General features: G+C 61.0%; 1 protein-coding gene across 1 annotated transcript in view; it reads right to left on the reverse strand.

The window, feature by feature from the left end:
- Positions 1 to 10,559, reverse strand: part of LOC116838580 (solute carrier family 12 member 9-like) — a 49,332-nt gene extending 38,773 nt beyond the window's left edge. Inside the window, 6 exon segments of the mRNA XM_075068348.1 lie at positions 10 to 301; positions 980 to 1,117; positions 1,802 to 1,936; positions 10,386 to 10,489; positions 10,491 to 10,537; positions 10,539 to 10,559. Coding sequence (XP_074924449.1) covers positions 10 to 301; positions 980 to 1,117; positions 1,802 to 1,936; positions 10,386 to 10,489; positions 10,491 to 10,537; positions 10,539 to 10,559 — 737 coding nt within the window.
- Positions 10,560 to 11,482: the final 923 nt, after the last annotated feature.

Below are 11,482 nucleotides of genomic sequence, written 5' to 3' on the forward strand. Positions count from 1 at the left end.
CCTGCCAGGTTGCCCCGCAGGGTGTCAAGCCGGAAGCCAGTGAAGGAGCCATTGATGGCGAGGGAGCCGTTGCCCTCCGGCAGCAGCAGCGGCACCACGGTGGGGCCCACGGCAAAGAAGCTGACGAAGACGGTGACCAGCACCAGCATGACGATGAGGAAGATGAGGAAGGTGGCCTTGGCGTAGATGGAGGCGCCCACCAGGCAGACCAGCAGGCAGACCAGCAGCAGGGCCGTGCCATACAGCAGCTCGTACCAGTAGCTGCGGGGCAGGACCTGGAAGCTGCTGCCCATGGTATGACCTGCTGGGAGACAGGGCGGGTTAAGGGGCCATGGCGTGAGGGCAGCTCCGCACACACCCCCTGCCTTGGGACGGAAGCGCAGGCCTCTGCTGGGGCTGCCAGTGGGGGGGCCAATCAGTGCCAGCTTTCTGCTGTGCCCACCTGGGCACCAGACTGAGCCCCCCACACTCCCTACACAGAGTCCTGAGGGCCAGGCCCTGCCATGCTGGGTGGGGCAGGACCATTCCTGGAAAGGGGGAAACTGAGGCGCAGAGCAAGGCAGGGCCTCACCCAAAGTCAGGGAGGGAGCCAGTGACAGAGCTGGGCAGGGACCCAGGTGTCCAAGGCCCCTGCTCTCACTGTACAGGCAAGGTCCCCTTCCTCCAGGAGCAGAGCGGTTCGCGGGCAGTTTCCTGGGGTAACAGCAGCCAAGCCAGCGGCCCTGCCCCCTCCCTGGCTCGCTCTCTGGCTATGTGGGGAACTGCAGCCCCATATCAAGGCCCATGAACCCCAGGGGATGCCCCTACCTCAGCTCTGGCAGGGGAGCGCTGCCTCCAGCCCACCCACCCTGGGCACTGGCACAACCTGCGGGCTGGAGCCAGGGTCAGATGGGCCCATCCTGGGGAAGGCGGTGGAGGAGGAAGTGACCAGGCAGACAAGCTGGGCTGTTGGGGATGAGGGGAGGGGGACCCCACTTACCCAGCGGGACCCCGAAGATGTCGATGATGGCCTCCACCAGCCCCAGGATGTACAGGGCACTGCCACAGACGTTGGCCAGGAAGAACATGATCCCGATGCTGCCCCCAAACTCGGGGCCGAGTGCGCGGCTGATCATGTCTGCGCCAGGGTCAAGGAACACCAAGGGCTCGGGGGGATCCCAGCTTCAGCAGCTTCTGCCAGCCCCCTGGCCTGTGGGAGCCCGGGGAGGTGCTCTGTAGGGCCAGGTCCTGGTGCCAGCCCACTGTGTCCTGATTACATGGCAGGAGCTGGCCCATGGCACAGGATGTGTGTGGGAGGCAGGTGTCCCTGTGCCCAGCACAGCAGCTGGTCTGGGGCGTAGCATATCCTTAGTGACCTGGATCAGTTCCCAGCTGGCTGTGGTGAGCAGGGTGGGAATCTAGGGCCCTCAGCTTCCCTTTTCTAAGGCACTTCCAGTTAACGCTGGTGAGGATTTCCCCTTCCCCGCGGGACCACAGGGCCGGGTCCCTGAGGCCACAGCCCAGCTGGGAAGGGGGCACATGCTGGGAAGATGGGTGAGTGCAGCAAAGCAAAGCCTCTGGTTGGCAAACGAGCACAGCCTGACCCTTCCCCAGGGCACACGGCTGCCAGCCAGGGGCACAGGCTGTGGGGATTTTGGTCTGTCTGTGGACCCCCGGAGCTCGCCCTCCCCCCAAGTGCATGCCAGGGGACCAGCTCTGCCGGGCCAGGCTGCTACCCCACAGACCCAGACCAAGGGGATCCGGGCCAGATGGGCTGCCGAGAGAAGGGAAGCGCCAGGGCAGGGGTGCCAGGGAAGGATACAGTAGGCTCCGCCGGCGTCCAGCGCCCCGTTGGTGGAGATGGCGCACACCGACAGCACCGTCATGCCGATGATGACATAGGCCACCACGAACATGCCCAGCGCCTCATACAAGCCGGCCTGGCCCACCACAAACCCTGCCGGCAGAGTGGGGAAGTAAGGGGAAGGGGAAACGTGGCACAGAGCCCCCGCCTCCTGCCAGCCAACTGCTCCTTGTGAAGCCAGCCCAGCCCTGCGTGATGGGGCCCAGCATGCCCCCGCCCCCCAAGAACAAGGATGGGGGACATGGCACAGTAGCCCTGGGCAGGCCAGGGAGAAGGAGTGTCCCCCCACCTCAAGAACCTGCCCTCCTTGGGCCTGCTCCCCCTGCGCTGCTAGAAACCAGTGGGGGACCTGCTAGAGGCTTGGGGTGCTGGGAGACCGAGCGCCCGTCCCCACTGTGCAGCTCCAGCTGCTACGCTCCAGGGAAAAGAGCAATGAGCAGAGCCCCCACACTGCGGCACAAGGGGCTTAACGTTAAGCACTAGGGGATTAAAACAACACTCAGCCCCACGGGCAGGGAGAGCCTTGAGACAGCACGGGCGGGGGGCGAGGAACAGCACCCGTGAAGGGCAGAGCCGGAGCAGGGAGGAATCCAGCCTCCAGCCTAGGAACAATGCCTAGGGTGATGAGGGGAGGCCAGCGTACCAAGCTGCCCACCGGGGCACTGGCCTGGCCTCCCCCTGCCCCCATGGCCATTCGGTGGCTGCTAAGTGCCTGGCCCCTAGTGGGTGTGAGGGAGGGGCAGCTCCCATGGGGCTGCTGGGAGGGAGCAGTCGCTGCCCTCCCCGCCTGATCCCCTCCTGTCATTCTGCCACCCTCCCCCCCATCCCAGACACAGCTCTTGGAGGTTTCGCTTTCCTACGCTGGGGAAGGACAACACCAGCCCAGCTACCTGCAGCCCCAGGGCTGCTCCTGCTGGTACCAGCTACCTCTGGGCACCGTGGGCAGTGGCCGAGAGGGAATCACTGCAGGGAAACAGCCAGCTGCTCCAGTGGAACAGCAAAGTGAGACTCCCTGGACTCGGGTCACTGTCTCCATGGGTCTCACGTATGGGCAGAGAGCCCAGGTTAACAGGACCAGGCAAAACCAGACACCATGTGCCCCCAGGCTGCATTCGCAGAACAGCGCCAGACGGAGCAAAGGAAGGAGAGAACCACCGCCTCATGAGGAACCCAGCGCACCCAGGCTCGTCCTGGGGGATGCAGGAAGTGCCTGTTCCACAGAGAACTAGGATGGGCATAAAGCGGGTGAGCGATGCCACGCCCTCTCCTACCCACCCAGCAGCCTGTCAGCTTTAGCTACGCACCAAAAAGCATAACGAGCAGTGGACAAAGCCCCTGAATGAGAGCAGGCAAACAGGACAGGCACCGCTGACCCACCGGGAGGAGATGGGACGGGCATCCCCAGCACAAATCCACCCCAGGAGCAGGTCAGAGTGGAGAGAGAGCTCTAACTTCCAGGCATTGTGGCATCAGCCTTCGGCTCCCTCCAAGCCAGCCCTTTGGGGGGATCTCGGCTGCAGCTCCACTAAGCGTGGCTACTGCGCTGCGCCAGGTGAGAGAGGGCTTTTCACGTTGCAGCTCTGAACGGCAGGTTTCAAATGCCTGTGGCTGCCTGCGCCCAGCCTCTCTCAATAAGGAAGCGTTATTTTCTCCTCATAACACAAGAACCAAGGGTCACCCAAAGAAATTAACAGGCAGCAGGTTTCAAACAACCAAAAGGAAGTATTTCTTCACACAAAGCACAGTCAACCTGTGGAACTAACTGCCAGGGGATGCCGTGAAGGCCAAACTGTAGCAGTGTTCAAAAGAGAACTAGATAAATTCATGGAGGACGGGTCCACCAATGGCTGTTAGCCAGGGAGGTAACCTCATGCTTCGGGTGTCCCTAGCCACTGACTGCCAGAAGCTGGGAGGGGGCAACAGGGAATGGGTCAGTCAATGATCGCCCTGTTCTGTTCGTTCCCTCTGGGGCACCTGGCACCAGCCTCTGTCGGAGGGCAGGACACAGGGCTAGATGGATCATTGGGCTGACCCAGTGGGGCCATTCTGATGTTCTAGTTATGTGGCTTCCACGGCGTGGGCGTCCCCAAAGGCCGGTGCAGAGGGGCCGGGGGTGGAACTAGACCCATCAGCACTGACTGTAAACACCCACTGGAAAGGCTGGGCCCTGGCAGGGCAGTTTGCGGGATCACGAGAACGCCGCCAAGCGCCCGAGAGCCCCGCTGCCTGCGTAGACCAAGAGATGGAAGGCGTCAGGCCGGATGAGCCTTTGCTGACAGCCCCGTCCCACAGCCCAGGGCAACCCAGCCTGCCAAGGGATCCAGGTGAATCACCCCCACCCCCAGGAAAGGGCCTGGAGACTCCAGCCAGGAAGAGAGGCCATGGCCATGCTGGGCACTTGGGCCAAGGAGCGGAAGAGGAAAGGGGTGGGGGGAGGGCTTGCCTGGGCTGTGTCATTTCTGCACAGAGAGTCAGCAAGAACTCAGAGACATCAGGGAGAGGAGAGATCAATTCAGTCGGGTCTTCTCCATGGGGCCTGGGATAACTCCCTTCCCCACCCCACCCCAAAAAAAAAACACCTGGACCAAGATCACTCCCCCCACCCCTACCCAAATTGGGCCAGGATCGCTCCCCCTCCCGTCCCAAATTGGGCCCGGATCGCTTCCCCTTCCCTCCCAAATTGGGCCAAGATTGCTCCCCCGACCCAATTGGCTCCAGCCAGGATGCTCCTCCCAGGAGTAATGCCCCAGTTTGAGATCTGACAGGGAGAGGAATGTGAGCTGTGACAGAGGCCTGGCCTAGCAAGGGCGGCCCGGCAACCCATTGGCCTGGTTCTCTGGGCAGGGGTGCTGGTGTGTAGTTACTGTTTGCACAACACAGGCTGAAAAGTACCATGTCCAGAGCACCTGTTGCAATAATCAGTGTGAAAGGGAGAGCATCACTGCCCTCTGCTGGATGGACTCAGAACTGCACACCAGAGTGGCATCATAGGCCCCATGCCGCTCTCAGAGACTCTCCCTTTGCTCCAGAGGCAGAGGACAGAGCTTCTGGAGCAGGGGGAGCCGAGTTCTATCCCTGCCGCCCCCAGGAAGTCATCAGGGGCCATGGACCGGTTACCGAACAGGCCAAGCAAGCCACAGTGCAAGACCTGGACCACTCAGGAGCAGGGCTCCCCTCCCCAAGCATGCTCTGGTACCCTGCTATTAAGACTGTGACCTCCTTGGGGCCGGGGCTTGGCCCTTTAATTGCTCGTAGAGCGCCAGGCACCCCAGCAGAGAGGACTCGGAGGAGACCGTGCAGAGGAGTGGCCAGGAGAGTGGGAGGGAGCTGGCTTGGGAAGTGACGGAAGGGGGGGCACCTGGCAGTCAGGACGGGTTCATCCCTCCATGGCTGGGGAGCAGAGCAAGATGGTGCAGAGCAATCAGCAGCTTAGATCTCTCCTTCTCCCACGTGCTGGCTCCCTCTTAATGCCCATTACCACGGCGTCTGCCAGCTGCCTGGATAGACGGAGCGCCGGGGCAGAGGACGTAAGGCCAACTTTACGCTACACTTCACTAGAAAGGCTCCCCCAAGCTCTGGAGATGATGAAAGTAAAACCAAAGCCACATCGGGCTGAGGCAGCCAGGCAGATGCAGCGAGTGACCCAGACAGGAGCCCCCCATGGCCCAAAGGGGAAGCAGCAGGCCATGGTGCCTCGCTGTGCAGGCTGCCCCGGCTGGGCTCTGGCACGTACTGAGTTGCTCCGCAGCGGCAAAGGCCCATGACGAAGGCGCTGGCTCCCATCCTCCTAGGACAGAGACACGGGATGGTGAGCGCTCCCGGTGCCGCCATCCCAGGATGCAGGGCAGCAGATGGTCCAGCCAAGTACACTGGCCCCCTTGTACTTAAGGCTTTGATGCACAGGACTTGACGAATTTAACAGCCACGAACCCTGCTTGCCAGAAGCCAAAGCCGGTGCGAGGCACAAGGGCTGGCCTGCACCATCCAGGGGCTGCACCGTGCTGAGGCACCATCCTCACCTCCCTCTCCTCCCCGGCTTCTCCTGCACCCGTAAAGCCACAGGATCAAACTTCAAGATGCAGCTTCTAATCAGGGGGGGAGGGCTCCCCTTCTGGGTGCCTAGCTTCAGACACAATGGCCTGACTGCCACCGGTGCCCATCGAAGCAGGCCCAGCAAGCGCTTGGCCCCTCTGACAAGCTGGCATGGGGGGCCCACTCCTCCTCCACTCGGCTACACTGGTGGGAGCCAGAAACAACTTCCTGAAGCCAATGGGACTACTCCGCTGTACGGCTGGGGTGGGCAAGATCAGAGACAGGCCCTGGGAGTCCCAAAATGAGAGGCCACTGCTGCAAAATCAGCCCCCCGCATCTCTGCAGCTGGGCTCCAGCAACAGCATGAAATTGACCCAGTTCTCGTCAGTGGCATGGCTTCCCCCAGGGCAGCAGCGTGAAAGTGGCTGATTTCACTCCCGGAGCCCACTCCAGTCACACGCACGTAGCTTCTCCCACAATACAGGCTAGAAACTAGCTTCTAAGGCTTCCGTTCTGCAGAAGCTGGAGGCTCAGGCCTGCCCAGGCCACAGCAAACTACCCAAATCGGGCTTTGATGATTACTGGTGGGAAGCGCTTGAAACGCACTCACAAAACAACAGATTAAGGAACCTAACTAAAGGAGAAGGAGAAGAACCCCAGAGAACTGGAGCTAGCGGGGCTCACAGCGTGGAGCCCCTCGCCGCTCAGTAAGAGAGGTAAACAGAACTGCAGGTTGCCCGGCCAGCAGGACTGTGTCACAGGAAATTACTCATGCATCTGCCTGGGTTTTCCTACAAATCCAAGGCTCAGCACGGGGTGAGAACACGGGCTAATACAGTCCCAGTGTTTTGGAAGAAGAACTCAGCCCTGGGGAAGGCCGGAGTTTTTTAGGGAATGCCCACACCACAGTCCCCAGGCAGCTCGAGTGAGACACACCCAACCTGGCTTTAATCCAGCTAGGGGGTGGAACAGCAGTGGCAAAGCTGCGGCAGCTCAGTGAGAAGTTACCCAGGGCTCCGCGTGGTACAGTCCATACCGAACCGCGCGCTGCTATGGCTTCTCTGCTCCAGTATCCAAGCTAGATAGATGAATCCCCTGGCACAGAGTCCCCGGGCGATGCTCTGGAACTGCTCCCCACAGTCCTGACTTTGGGGAGCCTCCTCTCCCTTGGAGCAGACTGTCTGCAGGACAGGGGGTTGAACTAGACGACCTCCTGAGCTCCCTTCCAACTCTGATATTCTATGATTCTATGACAAGAAGCTCACACGGCTTCACATCCTGGGTCTGACCTCGGAGCATTCAGCATCCTCTGCCCCTCCGGGCGCTTCCCACAGCGAGTGTGCCCAGGCGAGGTCCTGGGAAAGCCACTGGGTCCTGCACCCCCACTCCGCAGTCAGACGTGACTCTCAGCCAGCCAGTAAAACAGAGGTTTATTCGATGACCGGAACAGGGTCTAAAACAGAGCTTGTAGGTACAGCGAACGGGACCCCTCAGCTGGGTCCATTCTGGGGCCAGCGAGCCAGACACCCCCATCTGCCCTCACTTCCCATCCCCCGCCAGCTCCAAACTGAAACCCTCTCCAGCCCCTCCTTTCTGGTCTTTGTCTCCTTCCCGGGCCAGGAGGTCACCTGATCTCTTTGTTCACCTTTAACCATCCCCTTGTAGGTGGGGAAGGGCCCTGGCCATTTGTTGCTAGGAGACAGAGTGTCGGCCATTTATGCATGCTGGAGACTTAAAAATGCATAGGGGAAACTGAGGCACCCACACAGTATTCAGATGAAACATTAAGAACAGTCCCACTTCGTCACACCCCCACCACAGCAAGTGCGGTACAGTCACCCCCTTAGATGAAGGTGCTACCAGAGGATCAAGCCCTAGTCTAGCTAAAAGCGGTAGAGTCCTGTGGCACCTTATATAGACTGACAGACATATTGCAGCATAAACTTTGAATACCCACTTCGTATTCACCCACGAAAGCTCATGCTCTGATAGGTCTGTTGGTCTATAAGGTGCCACTCTGTCACTTTTTACAGATCCAGACTAACACGGCTCCCCCTCTGATACTAGCCTAGCTAAGGCTCCAGGAGCTGACATGGTGATAAAGATGCCAGAAGCTGATAGGGCCTTGCACTGGGGCTCCTGCCGGTAGTGATCTGTCAACCCCCCAGTAGAGCCATGCCCTGGGTGTGCATGAATGGAGCCAGTGAGGCTAGGAGGAGTCAGGGGCAGCAGTGCTGGCCGACCTGCTTGACAGAGCAAGAAGAGGGCACGGAAGGGAATGATTTGCAGCACAGCGTGGAAGGAACAGGAGTGGGGCAGCCCAGGATCTTTGGGGGAAGATGGGTCCAGAAGGGGTGAGGAATACAGGAGGCTGGATTTAAGCCACACAAATCTGGGGAGAGGTTCACAGCGGGGGCAGCTCTAGCAGTGAGTCTGGATGCAAGGCATTGTGGGTTCAGCCTCACTGGGTCTCAGTGCGTCTGGAGCAGATCTGCTCAGGTGACAGGCAAAGGGATGTTTTCTCTAACAGTCAGCCCTGCAAAACCAGCCTGGGCTCCCAGAGCGGCGCTGGGCTCCCTCTGGCTGGGGCAGCGTCACCCACCGAACAGCTCCTGCAGGATTGATTCTGCCCTTGGTTACACCCATGCCACCTCCACTGCCAGAATCCAGCCATATATCTTGGATTTACACCCCAACCCAGTGACTGAATCTGCACAGGCTCAGGGGTCTGCAGCCCCTTAGCTGATGACTGTGCTAACGGAGGAACAGTCTCCAGATTGCTCTCCCATAGCACCAGGGGCCGAAAACTGCCCCTAGCAGGAGTAAAACACTTTTGGGCATCCCTGGGGTCCCAACAGATGTGAGGCTGATACTCCCTAAGAGGGGATTGCAGCAGGCCAGCGGGTCTCTGCCCTTGTCAGGGGCATCCCAGGTGCCAACCAAGCTTGGTTCGTGATCGCCAGCTACTTGCATCCGCCTAGAATTGGGTGTGGGGGGGGGAGAAAATGGCACAGAGGCCTGGGTGGGATTTCCATGAAGACACTGACTCCCTCAGTTAAATATTAAGGGCTGGGAGAAGTTCACAGCAGGTCCCTGAGCCTCAAACTTCACGAAAACCAAATGCAGGAACCAGAAAGTGCAACTGAAAAGTAGTTTTACTTCCACATTCCCCAGCAACAGCTGGAAAGGCTCCAAAGGGTGCTGCTGCCTGCTCATTTCAGCACAGCCCCCCCGCACAAACCCAGGTTTCTGGGGCTTTGTCTTTTCTCAGTTCTTGTTTGTATTTGTACCAGGAAAGTGGAGCTCAGCGCTGCAAGCAGGTGGCACTTCCACAGCCACCAGCTTTGGCAGCAATTTCAGGCTCTGTCTCCAGCAGGTTCCCACGCCTCTGCCTGTGCCCACCCACACACTGGTCATGAACACACCCGGGGACTTTCCTCCAGCAGGAGCCCACCAGTCGCCTAGGCACACCGCCCTTCCAGGTGGCACAAGGGAACTCCTCTGCCCATGCCTACCCACACACTGGTTGTGAACACACCCAGGGGCTTTCCTCCAGCAGGAGCCCACGAGTCGCCTAGGCAAACCGCCCTTCCAGGTGGCACAAGGGAACTCCTCTGCCCATGCCCACCCACACACTGGTCGTGAACACACTCGGGGGCTTTCCTCCAGCAGGAGCCCACCAGTTGCCTAGGCACACCGCCCTTCCAGGTGGCACAAGGGAACTCCTCTGTCCGTGCCCACCCACACACTGGTCGTGAACACACCCAGGGGCTTTCCTCCAGCAGGAGCCCACCAGTTGCCTAGGCACACCGCCCTTCCAGGTGGCACAAGGGAACTCCTCTGCCCGTGCCCACCCACACACTGGTCGTGAACACACCCGGGGGCTTTCCTTCAGCAGGAGCCCACCAGTCGCCTAGGCACACCACCCGTCCAGGTGGCCCAAGGGAACTCCACAGAGCCAGGCGGCGTAGGGTAACTCACACTCGTCCCACCGCTGGCTCTGGGCTTCATTCTCCCAGCTCCCTAAACTCTGGGCAAAGGCGCCGGAGTCTTACAGGGCCTGGGCTTGAGGCAGGATCTTTTGCTGCCAAGGAACACTGGGCATAGGCTGCTGATTTGGATGGGGGTGTCAGGGATATCGGGCGCTGTTAGCGCAGATTTGGGGATGTGGACTGAGAGCCTGGTGCAGAGGACTGGGTACTGGGCAGGTTATCGGGGGCTAGGGGGAGAAGCTGTTACTGGGGAGCTGGGGGGGAGGGGTTGGGGGGCTGGTAGGACAGTGGAGAGGTGTAGGGGACGGCAAGTTAGTGGGGGCTGCAGGAGCTGGGTGGGATGAGCAGGTTCGGGGCTGTGTGGAGATGAACTGGGGCGCTGGAGTACTGGAGGGTTAGTGAGGGGCTATGGTGGAAGGGGGGCCTGAGAGAAGGGAGGTCGCTGAGGGGCGCTGGGAGGTCCCTGGGGGGCCGGGCTGAGGGGCGCTGGGAGGTCCCTGGGGGGCTCCCCGACTCACCGAGCCGCAGGAACAGCACCACGCTGAACATGGAGAGGCAGGGTGGCACCACCACGCCGACGGCAAGGTGTGGCAGCTTCGGAGAGCCGGCGCCGGCCCCGCCCGGGTTCCTCCACCGAGGTGCTGCTGCACAGGCGGTAAGTGAGCAGGGGGGCTCCGCTCCGAGCCCGCCATGCCGTCCCGGCCCGGCCAACCCAGCGCCCGGCCCGGCCTACCGTCGGGGAGATGGGGGCGGTCCCGGCCCGGCAGCACCGCCCCCCCGGCCCGGGACATGGCTTCCTGAGTCCGCCGCTGCCCCGGCGGCCCCGCCCCGAGACTCTGCGCACCTTCCTTCTAGCCCTGCCTTCCTCCCCGTCCGATCTCCTCCACTGCATCCTCCACATTCCCACTGCGCTGATCCCTTCGCCATCCCCTCACGTCTCACTCCATGCGCTCATCGGCCCTCCCCTCCTCCCCCGTCGATCCTCTCACTGCATCCCTCCAGATCCCACCTCGTACTTGCAATCCCCCTCCCCGTCCGATCCCCTCACTGTCATCCAGATCCCACCTCGCACTGATCCCTCCCCGCCGGCTCACTGCCCCCAGTCACTGCGCATCAATCCCTCTCCAGATCTCGCCCCTGCATCCTCGCTCACACCTCGCCTGTCCCTTCTCCCACGCTCCTCCCGTTCGCCCTATGCATCCCTCCAGATCCACCTGTGCATGCCTCCCTCCCTCATCCTCCCGTCCGATCCCCTCACTGCCATCCCTCCCAGATCCCACCTCGACTGCTCCCTTCCCGTCGATCTCCCTCACTGGCATCCCGATCATCCACTGCATCCTCCCGCCTGACCTCCACTTCCCGTCGCGATCCCCTCTACACTCAGCCCATCCCTCCACTGCATCCCAGCCCGCCCTCCCTGCATCCTCCACTCCAATCGAACCCATCTGATCCTCACTGTCAATCCTCTCCAGATCCTCGTCCCACCTCGCACTTGCCTCCTTCCGTATGCCCTGACCTTCCCCACTCACTGCATCCCTCCAGATCTCACTCCTCCCTCGCCCATCCGATCACCCACGCATCCTCCGTCCCACGTCGCATGCTCCCTTCCCGTGCC

This window comes from Chelonoidis abingdonii, chromosome 8 (genome assembly GCF_003597395.2).
Source record: "Chelonoidis abingdonii isolate Lonesome George chromosome 8, CheloAbing_2.0, whole genome shotgun sequence".
Classification (NCBI taxonomy): Eukaryota; Metazoa; Chordata; order Testudines; family Testudinidae; genus Chelonoidis; species Chelonoidis abingdonii.